General features: G+C 30.9%; 1 protein-coding gene across 1 annotated transcript; it reads right to left on the bottom strand.

Annotated features, from left to right (window-relative positions):
• Window positions 1-4571: 4571 nt before the first annotated feature.
• On the bottom strand, window positions 4572-6289 carry LOC122608462 (cytochrome P450 94B3-like). The gene has a single exon (XM_043781570.1). The coding sequence runs from the start codon at window positions 6287-6289 to the stop codon at window positions 4772-4774; it is 1518 nt and encodes a 505-aa protein (XP_043637505.1). The 3' UTR covers window positions 4572-4771.
• Between the last annotated feature and the right edge of the window lie 12094 nt (window positions 6290-18383).

The following is an 18383-nucleotide window of genomic DNA, read 5'->3' as shown; positions in this document are numbered from 1 at the left end:
AAAATATCTCACTATATATATATATATGTATATATATATATATATTAAAATCATTAAAGATATAACAAATGAACAGTGTCATCACCAATGCGGTATTGTTTTATTAGTTCATCTTACAACCCGTATCATTATTTATATTTTGTCATATCGAATCTTGTTTGTGTTCTTTTTCTTTTGGTTTTTCCTGGTCTTTTGCCCATTTTTTTGGTTTTGTATCATATTGAGCGCCGGTGAGACTGTATTGGTTTATCTTACATCTCGCAACACTATTCGGATATTTTTATATCGGATCCCGTGTGAGGGTTTTTTTTCTTGGTTTACTTCCACATTTTATTTTATTTTTGCTTTTATGTTCTGCAAGTAATATATTGAAATATTCAACATTTAGTTTTTCTTTTTTCTTTCTTCTGAATTTTATTTTTCTTACACAAAAACTTAATGTATATATGCGCTAGTGCAAAATCGTTTGTGGTTTTTTTTTTATATATATATGTATTCGATGTTGTAAACTGGTTAGCGTGTTTGTGGTATTGCTCTTAAATAATTATCTATTTTTTTATATCCATGACATAATGGTTTTAATTAGGTTGTTGTAAATTCAATGTAAGTACACTAACATAATGAAACCTTATCACCGTCTTGTTAGACTATTGTAGATGCGATTTTTTTTACATTTTGCTTCCGTTTCACCGTCTTGTGTCTTGTAAAGTTCTTTGGCATAGTTGAGTTGGTTGATAGCGTTTACCCTCATTCACACTTTCCATGAATCTGTAACAAAATTCATTCCATTAAGTAGCAAAAGTTTACTCATTTCAACTCATATTTATATTAAAAACGGCCAAAAGATATATAAGAGAAAAACCTTAAATAATTCACTCTGTCACTCATCTTAAGTTTACAAATTTGAACACACAAACTTTAACAATAGAGGTTTATATCCACACTTTTTTGACATAAATGTATTTAATATATACGAAACTGTAAACACTTAACATTTTTTAAACACAGTAACCTTAATTCTCATGAAAAATTTTACAAGATCAACCTACATTTTGAACTCCGTTTGGTGAGTAAAACTCCCCATGCCTTCACACCAATCTTAAACAGTTATCACTTGATTTGGCCTTATCGGTAATAAACACTCTGTTCGTTCATTATGTTTTGATTTTGTTTGATAGATTCAAAAGAAGAACTGAGTTCTCCTTTTTAATATATACGTGAATCCTATATATTTCATGAGTTACGTATTTATTACTTTGTTTTCTTGATTGATATCTTGTCAAGAAGCTAAATTCAAACTCAGATTTCTTTAAAAGTATAGCGAATAACTCAAATATAACTAGATAAATATGTGCCAACGACGAGTAATGTAAGTCATTGATGTATATGGGGTGGTGTAGTTTTTTTAAGAGTTAAGAAATAAATGTTGTTAATTAATTGATTAAGTGTATTTTTGATGGAACATATTTGTTAGGTGTTAGATATGTCGATTTAATATGTGACCATATGGTATATTAAAAAGATTGCTATATGATTTTAAGATTTTTGAAAGGGAGACGGTTAAATGTTTGATAGAAAACCAACTTTATTTAGGTGAGTTGGTCAGTGGTATCTTCTAAATCCACTGTGGGTCCCGGCCGGATGTGAGTTTTTCTTAAAGTTTTGGGTTCAAGTTTTGAGTTTTTCATCTTAAGGTAATTTCTAATGAGAAAGGAGTTTGAGATCCAGCAAATCGCTAATTAAAATTGTCTTCAATACGTCCGAATCAAAACTAAACTTAAAAAAAAATGTTTAATAGAAAAATAGAGATAGAGATAGATAGCAACTTAGCATGACTTAAAAGTCAAAATTAAAGAAGTTGACTTGTCCAGTCATCAACATTGAAATTTTTGGTTATGTATTGCTAACTTTTTTCATAAATTGACAGCGACATGGAACGAAACTCTTCTAGTTAAAAACAATTAATCTACTTGTTTTTATAAAATTTAACAAAGTAGAAAGTAAAGTAAGTTCCAATTCCGTCTTCCACGGACTTTGGGTCCCAAATACCGTCTTTGTAGTATGCAAATCCATTTTTTAAAATATGATATGTCGATTCCAACTTATACATATCTACACACTTATTAGTTATTACAACATATTGCAATCATGTCATATATATTTTAACTCGTGTTTTGTATTAAGAGAATCGATAAATACAAAGTAAAACAAAAGTTAAAAGGTAAAAATGTTACTGCTAAATCAAAGAATAGAATATATATTTCTTTTTGTAAGATTCAAATTATAAATGAAAATAATTGTTAATAAATAAAATGAAAAATTGAGTGCATACATGAATCTCCTCCCATTCATGCCAAATCTGGCTAAGCATGGAACCAAACCTGGCTAGGCATGTTGATAAACATTGCAACATTGTTTTATTTATGGAAATTGATCAATGCACAACCCAGGACTCACCATTCACACTTGGCAAGATAGATCTCTTTTGATAAATGGAATTGAGTAAAGATATCATCATGGAAAATGATAAATCAATCTAACAAATCAACCTAATAATCAATCTAAGACATTAGTATATGACAAGTAAAAGTCACCTATTCTTATGTTCTCTCTCAATCTCTTACTTTGATTCAAATGTCATCATGTTGTTAATTAATTTCTAACATTTTCCATCATATATTTTGATTGTAAAAGTAAAAACAAGGTATGTTTGCTTATTGAAACAAACATCATTCTTTCAAATTGGTAATAATATGTTTATAATATATATTTATTTATATATTATTGTGATAAAAATTGTTAAAAATTTATCTAAACCGCTTAATAAAGCATTTACTCTTTCCAAATTTCTCAAAAAAGTACCTGATAAAACTAAACTACCGTTCTCTTTTATTCATTTTCAAAAAATATACCTATAATACCCTTAATGAAATTATTTATAACATGCATCATATCCTTCAACTATATAGAAATAACTACACTACCATCAATTACTTTTAGATTAATAACCACATGGTTATGCCACCGCCGCCGGTGCCACCACCCGTCGTCTTCACTACTGTCACCGTCATTATCGCCACCACCAATCATCGCCGCCAGCCTACCACCATTGCATCGTGCTGGCATTTGGCTAGTTATCATAAATTATATGGAATATGGAGATTTACAAATTTACATAGCTAGATCAATGTGCTGTCTCGATATTTTATGTTTTTCTTTCTCATTAATGCATACCATTTATGCTTTTCTTTTGTTCCGCGATTTGTGTTCTTTTATTAACTCTTAGTTTTATAATAATAAACTTTTTCTTTTCGAAATGATAACTCTTACGGGTTTTTTTTAATAAAGTTACCATCTTTTTCTTTTCATTTAAACTTTGAGTGCAATTTTTCTTCTCCGATTCATTTGTCAAATAACTAGATTTTTGTCCATACAATGCGGCGGAGGCGGGGATGGTGATGGCGGAGATGGTGGTGGTGATGGTGGTAGGGGCGGCAGTGGGGGACGGTGTTGGGGGCGACGATAATGGTAAATGTAAAAATAGTTGATATTAAAGGTGATATTGTAGATATTGTAGTTAATTTAAATGTTATGGGATCTGTACTGTAAATTTAGTTATATTAAACGGAGATGTTTAAATTAGTGAATAAAAAAGAAGGGTATTTTTGATTTTTCAAATGTAGAAAGTTTAAGAAAACAAAAGGATGGTTTATTTTTGTAAATAGTATAGATTAGGCTTTTGTTTTTCAGCTTTCATAATAATTTTCAAGCTTACTAAATTCCATTGTAACAAATTACACCTTACGACATTGTTTAAAACAAAAGGTAAGAATCGATCACCAAACCGTTTCTAAGATCACCTTGTAAGTAGACATATATAAGAGTCACACACACACATAAATTATAAACATTGAATCCATGCATATTCTAGCTTGTTTCAGTTCATATATATAAAAACATATATATATATATATATATATATATATATATCAATAAACTAAAACATGATTGACATGTTTTTGAAACGACATGTGTCTTTTTAATTTATTTATTTTGATAAATTAGCTTTTGTAATTGTATATAAATTCAATTTCCTTTTTAGATTTAGAATTAAAGTCTGGTTTATTAATACAAAAAACATTATAACCTTATTTGATTGATCGTTTTCTCATTAATAAATTGTCTCTTTTTCTTTTCTAATTCTTCAACTCCAATTCTCTTTTTCTTGTATATATTAATAGTTATAATAAGTTATTAACATGAAGACTTCAAAATTTTGAGTTTATGATCTGAAATCACAAGGCTATTTGTCATTATCCACTATGCTCACAAGTTCTGCTTTTGACGTGGTTTTAAAAATTTAAAGTAAATCTAAAATTCTAACTAAGCATATATTATATTTATCGTTACTGTCTATCATAATTTAGCTTCGATCAACGATTTAGTTTAATCACAATTTATTTTATACTCACAAATCATGTATAAGGCATATTCAAAAATTTTTATGATACAGTCTATATATATAGCTATTGTACATCATACGAGTATTATGACTAGTATATATATTTATATACAAATAAACAATATAGTATTGAATAAAAGCACTACTACGTACAACGTACTTACAAAAAACTTATATATATATTTTTTCATATGTATACTAACCATTGTATATATTGATTAAAAGTAATCATTCAATGGCAAAAACAAACTATATATGTATAGATAGATATATAGATATAGATAACTTCTATCTTGTATATTTCACAAATTAATTAATGCCAATCCTTCTACGTACCCTAACTTTTAACCCACCATCCATGTGAGCTGTTAACATCGGTACAAAAACCGGTTCGCCCAAACAAACCGGTACAAACTCGAAGCGTTTAAGAACCGAAGCCATCACATATTTCATCTGCATGAACGCCATTTCTTTTCCTAAACAAACCCTTGGACCGGCTTGAAAAACCGGAAACTTGTAAGGACTTTCCATTTTGAACACTCCCGGTTCACTAAACCACCGGTCCGGTCTAAACTCCATACAATCTTTTCCCCACAATGTGTCCATCCTTCCCATACCATATGGGAAATACATCACCCGGTTCCCTTTGTAAACCGGCGTCCCGTCCGGTAAGACGTCGTCATTTTCGGCATGTTTCGAGTCCCATACAACCGGTGGGTATAGCCTCATGGATTCACACAAACATGCCTTCAAATAGTCCATTTTTTTCAAGTCATCAAAGGTTAATGAAAAACTTTTCTCATCTTTTAATATGGATGTAACATCTTTTATAAGATTTTTTTCAATAGTAGGGTGCCATGTCAGCAACCAAAGGAGCCACGTCATCGCGGCGGAAGTTGTATCTCTTCCCGCCATTAGAAAACTTATCACCATGTCTCTCACGAGCTCGTCGCCATGCCCCGCGGATATAAATCTTGATAACAAATCTCTTTGGTTGTCATTTCCAACCATTTGTTCTCTTCTTTCACGGATTATATCATTTACTGAATGATGCACAACTCCCAGAGCTTCTTTCAACTTTCTTTCACTTCCAACATTTAAAAACCTTTTAAGTTTCCACACCCAGCTAGCCAGCGCAATGCCACGCACTGCGCTGGCTCCCGCCGCTGCATCAAATGCTGATGCTAGCGGCGAGACGGACCTGGAGTAATCCAAACAACATGGATCCCATCCAAGGGAGATTTTACATATGGTATCAAAAGCCAACCTTCTAAACACATCTTGCATGTCCAAAACCTCATCGTTTTGGCACGCCTTCTCGAGCAACGGTATAAGCCTTATAGCTATTTCTTCTTCAAGAACACTAACCACAAACTCTCGCAACGATTTTGCGCTAAACTCGTGGCTAGCCAATTTACGTTGCGTGGTCCATAACTCACCATCAACATTAAATATTCCCATTCCTAAAAAGTCCCCAAGGAGGTCCGTGAATGGTCTTCCTTTCGGGTAATTTTCAAAGTTTGTTTTGAGCATGTGTTCGATGTTTTTAGGGTTTGCGGTCACAATCATTTGGTTTTTACGACCAAATCGATTCAAAACAATCGTTTGTGACGACGACAAACGAAGAAGGTCCGTAAACCAATGGATTAGCCGATGGCTATTCTTATGAAACGAAATAAGGCATCCAATTAATGGATACGACTTATTGTCATTATTATTATTATTTGATCCATAAGAAATGGATTTAATTAAGATTCGTAGCAAAAAGAACAAGTATATTAGTACTAATAGTATAGTGAAGTGCTGAAGAAAAGATAGAGCAAACATGGTTTAATATATTATTGTTTAGTGGTGTGGCTGATGGTGGTTGATAATGGAATAAGGTTGTGGTCTATATATATAAAATAAAATGCAAGTGAAATGGTATATTTATTTATATTTATTTCATAATAGGGTTAAACATGTGAAGGACTTCTAATTTACTAGTACTATAATAAGTAATTTGTATAAAAGACACGTTTTCAATGCATGCCGCAATCTTATAGTTCTATGTTTTTGTCATTAGAAACACGTGCTTAAATAAATAGAACATGCGTGGAACTTTTTTAATCTTTAATTTTAGTGACAAGTCATGCATGAGTATGTAATGAATTATCTGTTGTACTATTTTTATCAACACACTAAGCAGTGTGCTGGATAGTGGTTTATGAGTTGCATAAACTATTTCGGCATATTAAAGTTTATACTGTCATGGTGTGAAAATTCAAGGGGTAATTTTTAATATATAAGTTATATTTTTTGTTGAACAATAGGAGTAGGGTGTTCATTGGTTCGGTTTTTGGTTATTTGGTTTATTTGGTTCGGGATTTTTGGTTTTTTTATTTTTATTTTTCAAAACCAAAACCTAATTCAAATTTAGAAAACCGAACCGAAACGGTTCGGTTTCGGTTTAAAACCGAAAAAACCAAATATGAAAAACTCAATTTCACCATTTGTTTTAGTCTAAGTTGTGTTTAATCAAAATAGGTTCATAATTTTAATTTTCACCAAAGTAGTAATTTAGACTTCAAACACAATATGGATAAATAAGTAAACATAACTGAAACCGCTAAACTGTTGTTTGAAATCATTATTTAAAAAAATTCCATCGAGTTCTTCATTGTTTGTCTATTGAATTTTTATAATTTCAATAAAAAGTTAACATAATAGACAAATAGACATAAAAAGTAAAAATGCATTAATAATTATCCATACAAAAAAATATATGCGTTAAATATTTTTAATAATACATAATAGTAATATAAGTTATTCGGTTTTTTCGATTTAACCAAATTCATTATCATATAACCATAACCAAACCAAAAACCACATATTTTATTCGGTTTTGGTTACAAATCAAACCCAAAACCAAATTTAAGAACAGTTTGGTTTTTTAAATGGTTCGGTTTACAGTTTAACCGGGTAAAAACCAAACTGCGAACACCCCTAAATAGGAGATGATCTTTTGCTGGAAATTGAAATAAAATATTATTTTTCATGCATGAAAAAGATGTGATTTTTGATACTCCTTCTCTCCCATATTAAGTGTATTCATATTAATTTTGACTTTTCGAGTTTTCTTTTTTTTTTTGACCGTAAATATTATTTTTCATGCATGAAAAAGATGTGATTTTTGATACTCCTTCTCTCCCATATTAAGTGTATTCATATTAATTTTGACTTTTCGAGTTTTCTTTTTTTTTTACCGTAAATATTTTTGTTTGTGTTATATAACACTTGATATAACATCAGGCCCGGCTTTTTGACGGTGTGCAAGAGGTGCCACCGAGCCGGGTCCACTATTAATTCTGAGGGGTCACTGCCTCCAAATCTCCAACGATCCGTCGGCTACACTTCAAATCGCCGGCGAACCCCACAAACTTCAAAGAATTTGACGGAGAGTTTTAAGAACGTGATGGAATTCGACTGATTTATGTGGCATGACTTTCCATTGTAATAATTATAAACTTGGTTGTTGACCGTAATTGTGGCGTTGATTTAATGGAATCAGTTATGCGGCTGAAAGGGTGTAGAAGACGCATATAACACAGTGTTTGTCGTATCAAAGTTGGTCCCTTTAGTAATTGTTTTTTTTTTTTGTCCCTAAGTTTTACATATCGATATTGAATTTTCTATTTTATTTTCCATAAGTGATTGTTAAAAGATACAAATATTCGTTTCACATTTGGACTTCAAAGTCTCACGAGGTGTGATTGCTTATTACTCTATCTGTTTATATAATTTTTAATTAAAGAAGTGATGGGCCCAATTTTTTATCTTTGAGCCGGGTCCCGAAATTGTTTTACATTTTCGGAAACGACACTGTATAACATATATGAATTGATTGAGTATTAAATTTCATTGATATATTTTTTTTGAAAGACAGAGCGGATAAATGGCTAACACCCCCAACTTTGATGCGCCCACGTCGGGTCGGAATCTTGGCAATGCCCTAAAGGGTTTGCTCTCATTGATATAGTTAACTTTCATCAACTAATATATAACACAAACAAAGATATTTAATTATGATCAAAATCGGAAGAAAAAGACTTAACCAGTCAAAATAATACAATTAAAATGACACGGTTATTAATAATAACTTTTAATGCTGTCATTAATATTTCCTTAAAATAAATTCTATTTGACATGAAAACATCCAACTAAAATATGTATGCTACACATAGCTCAAAAACTTCCATGTCAAAACTTGTCAAAGTATAAAGAGTGATGTTACGCATTTACTGCCCACAAATAATTGGAAAAATTTGTAAGGATGGGACAAAAACTCCCTTTGTTGGTGTAACTAGGAACAAGACTCATATATTTGTAAAACTAGGAAGTCCGGTGTCTAAGACACCGAACTTGGCCACGTACATTAAAGTCTGGTGTTATAGATACCGAACTTGCCCATGTGGAGTAAATATGTTGGTGGTCCTTGAACTTCCATTTCAGATTTACAAATATATTGGGCAAGTTCGGTGTCTACAACAGCGGGCTTCAATTGTAACATCCCAATATTTTAAGGTAATAGAAAATTAACCATTTTTGTAGTTTTGACATTAAAATAAATTCCTTGTATTTTGTTTTGAGATGAGGGGTTAAATTAGATGAAACTTTAGTGGCTAGCGGGTATTTTACCCACTAAATATGATTTGGGACGTAGCTATCAGGGAGATAAGTCAGCCACAATTCCACTTCTTTCTTATTCACAAACTCTCTTCTCTTCTAACTACTCCTTCTTCTCTAAATCCTTCAAATCCATGCAATTGAAGCTTCAAACTAAAAGTAAAGAATTGTTTTCCTGAAACAATAACAATAATCATCTCCAATTGAATTAGAAATTGAAATTGGGGTTTTCTTGGAGGTGGTGGTGACCGAAATATTAAGGAAGAAAAAAGAGAAGAATTTCAATTTGAAAACCCTAATTCTTTGTCTCTCATTCTTAAGGTATTGATTTCATAACCCTAGTTTTATTTGTTATTAAAATTTAGGGTTCTTAACTTTAGAATTTGGGGGTTTTGTTAATTGGGATTTTCAAGAAGAACCCTAATAATTTGAATTGGGAATTTGTTAGTTTGATTTAAAGACTTGATGACAATGGAAAATCCCCCATAATAAGAAATTCATAGTTGGTGGTGTTTGGGTAGAAATCATGAAATAAAGTTTCTATCATGAAAATTTAGAGTTGTTGGAAAAGTGTTTAGAAGCCAAACGCCATAATCTTAAAGTTGTTGAATGCAACTAGATGTTTGTAAGTAGTTGAGTCATGGAACTCATAGATGATATGTGATTATTCTTGTATAGGTGTTGAAGAATAAATTGTTGAACTTGTAGCCTTATTGTGTTAAGTAGCCAAGTTTGAGGTGAGTGTATATGCATATAATCATGTCTTGTTACTAGAGGTCATAGGTGGGTAAATTCCTATGACCCATTTGATAGTTGTTTGTTAGAACTAGTAGGTGGGTAAATTCCTACTAGTCAATTTGTTTGTAAGAGCTAGTAGGTGGGTCATGTTGAAAATGAATGTATGTTGTTTGAAATGTATGAAAAGGCTAGGAGTTGTTCCCGGGCATACTCAAGTTGTTTCCGGGCATGCTCAAGTTGTTTCTAGCTTGCTAGGCTTATAAGGTGCTTGATGCACAAAGTTGAAATGACATGATTATGATTATATGTGTATGCATTCACTAAGCATTGCTGATGTTTTAGTTGTTTGACCCTTTTATAGGAGTTGGTAGTAGCAAGGGTAAAGAAGCGATCGAGTGAAGTTAGAATTGAAAGCTCTTGCCATTGGAAGGTTGACATTTTGGATGATTTGGGTAGATGATCCCTTTGGTACTTATTGGCTCTTGATACAAATCCCTTTTGGTTAACTTGTTTTGGAAATTCTGGAAAATTGTATTAAAATGGGAAATGCAAGTCTTGAAAGACTTGATGAATTATCCAAGTTGGGCATCCGACCCACTTGTTGAACAATGTGTTTGTAAAGCTTGTATAGATGTCAAGCCTTTTGAAATGGTGTATTATATGTCATAAGCAGGTTTGGTTTACTCCATGAAAGGTTTTGAAGGAAATTGGCATTTTTAGTTGAAACCACTTTGTGTTATGGTACTGGAAACTTGATTTTAAAAGAAGAGGTTTTTCTGCAGGTCGTCCCACTGCGCCGCAGTGGGAGTCATTCCTAGCTCACTGCGCCGCAGTGGGTGAATGATGCCTCACTGCGCCGCAGTGAGTTTTGCTCTTTGTTTTCCGAAGTTTTCCATGTTTCGCCTCACTGCGCCGCAGTGGGTTTTAAAAAAAAAATATTTGTTCGATTTTGTTTAAATAAGTTTGGGTTCTTACATCAATGTAAGTGGCCAAGTCAAGACACCGGGCTTCTTAGTTTTACAAATATATTAGGTCTTGTTTCTAGTTACACCAACAGAAGGAGTTTTTGTCCCATACGTACAAATTGTTCCAAATAATTGGCATTTAACCATTGATGTTCTAATAATAACGGTACAACACAAGTTCGCCAAGCATGCAAGATGCACCATGCTAATTCTCTCTGCATCGGCATTTTTATGCTCATTTTTAATGCCATATCTTATATCAAAGTTATCCAAAAGCAAGGGGATGGAATTGTTGATTTTCAATATCGATCAGAGACGATATAAAAAACAATAAATTCATAAAATGAGACAAAACTAAAAAATTCATGAAAAACAAATCCAAACGTGAGCAAAATTTTAAACACTTGTAAGAAAAATTTAAAAATCTATGAAAAAATTAAAAGTATATGACAAAAATTAAATTTTGAATGAGACATTCGCCCCTCATACCCCCATGGTACCGCCCTTATCAATGTTTAATGGCTTTTCATACCGTTCATCCTTAGATTTTAATTAACTGATGAAGTCGTCAAGATTTAGTAATGTAACAAGATATTAATCATGCTATGTATACATGACCATAAACTAACGACATCTAATCTAAATATATAATACGAGTATAATATATTATACGTAGTAATGGGTTTGATTTCCACATGTGACACAGATATTACAGTTTCATATTGATTATATAGGGTTTTATCTATACCCGTAGGAAATGAAGATAGATCATGTGGGTTAATATTAGCCCGTCAATAATACCCAATTAGTGTTCAAAACCCAAAATATAAAATATTGAGACTCCAATAGTTTCACATTGTTATGAAGGTGTTAGTGTGTTTCACTATATATATACGAGTATATGGTTTTCACATTGACCATTAGAGATGGTTTAATCTTGTATTTAGTACTGCATAGTTAATTAATCAGATGAGTTACTTTAATTAAAATTAAAAAGAAAATAAATAATCAATTAATCACAATAATTAATTGCTTAGAAAGTCACCGGCCGTAATATATCATTACACACGATTACTACATATTATACATACACACTTCTAGTAGATATTTAAATTAGGATTAAATATTAAGATTACGATCAAGTGGTTAGTTAAGATGAAGCAGCATCAAATAATTTTAAAGCTTAATTAAACATATGCAAAATTATTGATGAATAGCCGTTGCCGACGATATTTCGGCGCTGGAAGAAGTGAACTTGTTTCATTCAACCGTCCACAAAATCACAAAGTATAATGTCTTCGTCTAAACCAATCCCTTTTGTTAGGCCACATTTTTAGACTTATTTTGTTTTATATTCTTCTAGTTTGATTACGAATGTATGATGTGATCCAATTAATTAAATAAGATATTGCTTTTGATATCTTGAAAATGAAAGGAGCGGATTCAGATATTGGGATGAGATGTGTTGTTTAGTATTTTATTAGAAATGTATGTGTAATGGACGGTAGTCGAATATATTTTAAATGTTTTAGCAAAGGTTCACGGCTAAAATGTTAAAAATGACGACGTTTAATGTCTGTAATACTTGTCTAACAGTTCAAATTAAAAAAAAAGTATTATACTACTAAGCTGTTTTTTTCTCTGTAACTTTTTACATTATTATGTTAACTTTTTAATTTATAATGACGTAATGAAATTTTGATTTTATCATATTATTGAATTAGTGTCAATCTTTAATTAATATATATATTAAAACAAAATCCTTAATTCTAAATTGAAAAGAGAATGACCATTGATTGAATTTATTCTCGTATTCTCTACCATTAAATTATTTTGATTACATCATCATTTACTAAAAAATTAGTCAATAACACTTTTGATCCTAGTTTTATAAAAATAAATGTGTCTTATAAAGTCTTTTATGTTTATTTATTTTAGTACAATAATGGTACTTCGTAGTCTTTAATGTATATAACTTATAAATAAATAAAATCATTTAAATAGTATATTATATTTTCATGTATACAAAGTTTTATATATTTATATTTTTAATGTGGTGTAAATGATACGAATATTCGACAAAATTTTGACTTAGAATGGATTGATACAAATATTACATGATTTTATTTTTGATGTAATTGCTAAAATAACACATTTGGTGCTCTTAATATATAAGTAAAAATTATGTAGTTAAAACTTAATGTTAATAATGATATGTATTAAATATCTCATAACTAACATAATTGTGAATTTGGGATTTCACCGTCAGACAGCGTTGCAGGGTTGCTACCTTGAGAGGAAAGTTACTCTACGGGACTAAGCAGTGGGCATTTACCCCTTTTTACACACTTATTGGAATATACGTGTTCAATGCATACGTTTTAGTTTTATGGCGACAACATTATTTGTTAACATTTTTCAATGACAAAAAACATAATAGTATTATTGTGGTTCAAAAGGTTATAAATCTTTATTTATATGTTCATCGTTTTCATATATTACAAGTTTTTTTAATGTAAAATAATGTATGAATCCTACATATTATGCGGGTAACAAGAAAGTTAGAGTATAAATTGCAAAAGTTAATAAAGAATGTATTTAAAATAGTCAATGGGTTGATGGGCTATTAGAAAGGTCTTTGACTTTGGAAAAATTCAGAAGGGGACGAATCTCACTTCTTACATTTATAGGAGTGGATTATTGGGTTGGGGGGGAGGGGGGGTGGTGGTGGTGTTTCGAGAGTCCTAAGTTTCATCTTAGACATGCGTGATTCGAGCTCCGCATACTGCCCAATTGAATGTCACTGTGGTGTCTCGACTGCTAACTGCTAACTAATAACTCATTAAAAAAATATATATATATACTAAACTATCTAAATTACCCATATTAGTTAGTTGTTAATTTACATATTTTACTTACCCTTAATGAAATTATTTACAACTTGCATCCCTTAACTTTTAAAATAACCACACTATTTTTTTACATCAATTATTTTACATTATAATCACATCGTTACGGCCACTATCGCCGCCACCACTACCCGTCGCCGCAACTGCCATCCCTGGTACTCATCGTCGTCGTTGCCACTAGTACCCGCCTCCATTTCTACCATACCGTCGCATTGCGCTGGCATGCATCTAGTAATATAGTACAAATAACTATCTATATCACTATATATAAATTGAGAATATGATACCTGCTGAAACAAATAAGCATTGCATGCTTTTCAAACAAGAATTTTAATTTTTAAATATAATTTTTTGTTATTCAATCATACGGGAAATATTAACAATTACTTGTGAGGGGAAAACATGTGTTGTTTGTTTCTTGGAGCAGACATCATTTTCTCATAAAAATTATGATCATTTCCCCGTATGTTAACTTAGCAAATGTTACAATCTTGTTTTAATATTAAAATACATGCTATAAATTTGTTTAGTTATATTTAGTAAATAAAATCATAAAAGCACATTATTATAAAACGTGGTGAATTTGATTAGTGTTGGTTTATCTTTTTATCATTAAGGGTCGAGTAAATTAAATCTTATTTTAATTTATTTTAATATCTATGTCTATACTATCTAGGGTTGTAAACGGTTCGGTTAGCTAGAAATTTTGAACTGTTTTTCGGGTTTCGATTCGGTTCGATTAGTTAGAAATTTTGAACCTTTAATTTAGGTTACTCGAAAAAGTCAGTTAATTTCGGTTTTATTTTTGGTTAATATTTATTAAAGTTATAATAATATAAAGTTTAAGTTTTCAATTATAATAGTCAATTTACATTGTTTTAATTAATTTTTCTATGTATAATAGTTATTCAAATACATCAATATTTTGTTTTATATATAAATATACATCTAATTTTGAATTACTTTTTTCTACCGTTATATTAATGCAATGCAAGTTTTTATTTAAGAGTATCATGATTTACTACTTAAAATGTCTTTTATATGATATTAGTAATATTTTTGATAAATATCTTAAACAAAGTTAACAACTTTTCTTAAAAAGAGTATATATATATATAAGAAAATTACTTAGAATATCCAAAGTTAACCATAGATTGTGAAAGAAAGTTAGTAAAATTATTAATATTTTAGACAACAAATACAAAAAATTAGTTAAATAAATATGTAAATGATGTATATTTATGTAATACATTATACATATATGTGTAAATATACATATATACGACTGTTGGTATATATCAAAATTCAGTTCGGTTCGGTTAATCGCTGGTAATGAATATTGAAAATCGTAACCAACCCGTTACACATCCTTTTTTTTGTTTTCGTTTTTTTTGGGTTTTGGTTTTTTCGGTTTCGGATCACGCAGTTCATAACGGTTTTTTGATTTTCCGGTTCATTTCTTACACCCCTAATTACTATCTAATAAAACAAACCACCCATTTTTTTCCTTAAACTTTCTACCTTTAAAAAATCAAAAATACCATTTTTCTTTATTCACTAATTTAAACATCTCCATTTAATATACCTACAATACCCTTAATGAAATAATTTAAGGTGTAGATCCCCTAACACATAAAATAACTACAATACCACATTTAACATCACTTAACTTTATATTCACCACCATCGTTGCCCACATCACTGTCCCTACTGCCGCCCCCACCGCCGTCACATCACCACCAAACACTATCCCCATCGCCGCTACATTGTGCGGACATAAGTATAAGTATAGTATATACTCAAAGATAACTTATATAACCTTAACTTGACCAATTACAACTTTTGATTTCATTAAATTAAGTTATTAAACATATGACTAACTCATATTAATTATTTATAAAAACTTAAAATATTCAATTTACCCTTTACCACAAAACCATTAATGGCTAATTTATATTTTTTCTAAATTAAACTAAATAATACTAGTTAAAAGAAAACTCTAATATGTACTTTTCAGAATGTTATTATTTCATGAGTATAAAAATCAAAATAAAAAATATGATGTAAAAGTTTCAAAAAAAAAAAATAAATCGTAAAATAATACCCTCACTGAGGCTGGATGACACCACCTTTAAGTCCTTTAGACGTGTGTCCCTGTCAAAATGTCCAAAACATATTCATCAATCGTGAATTGCATCGATACACTTTTAGTACGAGTATAACATAATTATAAAAGTAGTAATTTTAAAGTTACTTATATAATTAAATAATATTTTTTCAGTATAACAAACCATGAAAAAGAAAAACCTTAATCCTATTGCTTTACACGAGGACCATGCTAATTAAGTAATTATAGAATAAACTACTGTTTAATCCCAGTGTTTATGGGTATCTTCTAAATACACTCTGTGGGTCTCGGGGTGAGTTTATCCAAGGTCTCATGTTCGAGTCTTAAGGTTCTATTCTCAAAAGAATTTTCCATGAACAGAGGGTTCTTGTCTCCAACACGTCTGAATCGAAACTCAATTTAAAAAAAAAAAGAAAGTAATTATTGAATATGTCCCCTAATATGTGGTTTTATAATGTCACGTGCCTAAATAATTTGACTACGACTTTAATAAGATAATATAATATACTTCTAATTTGATTCTGATTTTAATGATAACCTAGACATTGACGTTGTTATTTCAACATCATTGAAAGTACACCTTGGTCTCAAGCGGACCACCTGCCGTCCAAAAGAAGCGGTTAAGGTCCAGTCTTCGAGGCCGCTCGTAACAACAAGACCAAGCTCCTCCACAAGTTGAAAAATGATGACTTTTGGGTTTTGAAATTAAAAAGAAAAGTATTGTATTGTAGAAACGACAATATTATGGACAAGAAATGTAGATGTTGACAATAATGGAAAGTGAGCTAAGGAAACCTAAGTCAAGTTGTTTGCACAATTATAATGAGAAGAAAGATATTCATACGTGAGGCAAAAACAATGGACTTTATGACTTTAATTTGCCGTTGTGGTTTTTGTATTTAACGAGTAGATTATGCTTGTAGAGTTGTAGATTGTCGCATGTAACTTTTTTTTTTTTTAACCTAGACTAGAAGGTAGTATGATGTTTTTATTGAAAGGACACTAAATTTAAAGGAAATGATAACGATGGAATAATACCTTTAATAATGCAGATTGACGAAACTTCGATAACGATAGTACATTGACCTACTAACAATTTGAATAACCAAAACAAAAATACTTTGAAAATATCTATAATATCTTACTTTGACACTTCAATAACATATATTTAGGACATTTCAATACTGTTAAAAATCATGTTTGCAGCTACTATAGTCGTATCCCTTGAGTAGCTCAGAGACATCGTGAACCTTTTAGGTTCCAAGGTTTTTTATTTTTTTTCTCAAAAGATTTAAACTTAAAACCTTTAGATATTTTGACCCTTGAAGATCAAGATTTTACCACTAGAGTACCAACCTTTGAGGTTCTCATCATCATTGTCTTCAAAACAAACTCTAGCCCCGCTTCACATATTCCGACATTTGGAACAACCTACAACCTATATTTCAATCACGACAACAAAATTCGTTTCCGGGTTGTTACCGACCCGGAGTTACAAACCAAGAATATCATTTTCCAACAATATTAACAAATAATAAAAACACCAATAATATCCCCAGCAACAAAGCAACCCATCTCCAAGGCTGCATCTATGTCATTGATCATTTAAACGAGCAAATCTCCAATTTCACACTAACTAGATTGGATGAAGCCGCCAAAAAGCATTACTAAATCAATAAGATTAGAAACAAGTAAAATTTCATGAGAATAACTGTATTGAATTGCAAATAGTAGGGTAATAAGTTACTTAGATGTAAACGGAAAGGTCGAAGATGTAAAGTGATCTAGATTTATATTGGAAATGATATTCGTGCCATCATTTTTGATGAATGTATCATGATGTACAAATTATATAGCTGACTGTACAAGCCAATGATGCACAGTTGTAATACATCCATCAAAATAAATGGTATGAAAACACTTCCCAATATTCAATAGTGAGTACGAACATGCTGTCGTCAATTACCTTACACCATTATTTAAAATTCTAACCTCTACTTAAAAGTTAGATTATTGGGATATACAAAAGTATCGTTCCACACTTAATGAATTAGTTGCTTTTACATCAATTACCTTTACGTTAATTACCTTACAGTTCTTGGCACAAGCGTCACCACCAACAATTGCCGCCGCCACCACCTCACTGTTGCTGTCGTCGCTGCATTGCACGAGTATTTTTTTTTAGTAATTATAAGTGAGATAAAACCAAATTTGGGTTGAAAATGTGCTTAAAAGTAAAGTTTTGTCTCGCTTTATGTCATACGAGCATAATACCCGCGCGTTGCAGCGGAATTTTGTTTTAAGAGTGACAATTTGTTATAAGGGTAAATTTGATAATTTAGTATTATAGTGTGTGAAACCATAAATATGTTGAAAATGGCTTTTTGGGGAAAAAATATGTTTAATTTCTTAAGACATACCATATATAAAAAACCTAAAATGTTTTATAAAGGAGTAAAGAGAAGTTACAAAATTAACAAAATATCAACTTATAAAAGCAACACACCGAGTTAAAA

The sequence above is a fragment of the Erigeron canadensis genome, chromosome 7, assembly GCF_010389155.1.
Source record: "Erigeron canadensis isolate Cc75 chromosome 7, C_canadensis_v1, whole genome shotgun sequence".
Taxonomy (NCBI): domain Eukaryota; kingdom Viridiplantae; phylum Streptophyta; class Magnoliopsida; order Asterales; family Asteraceae; genus Erigeron; species Erigeron canadensis.
Note: the sequence above shows the minus strand (reverse complement) of the source record. Positions and strands in the feature narration are given on the sequence as shown.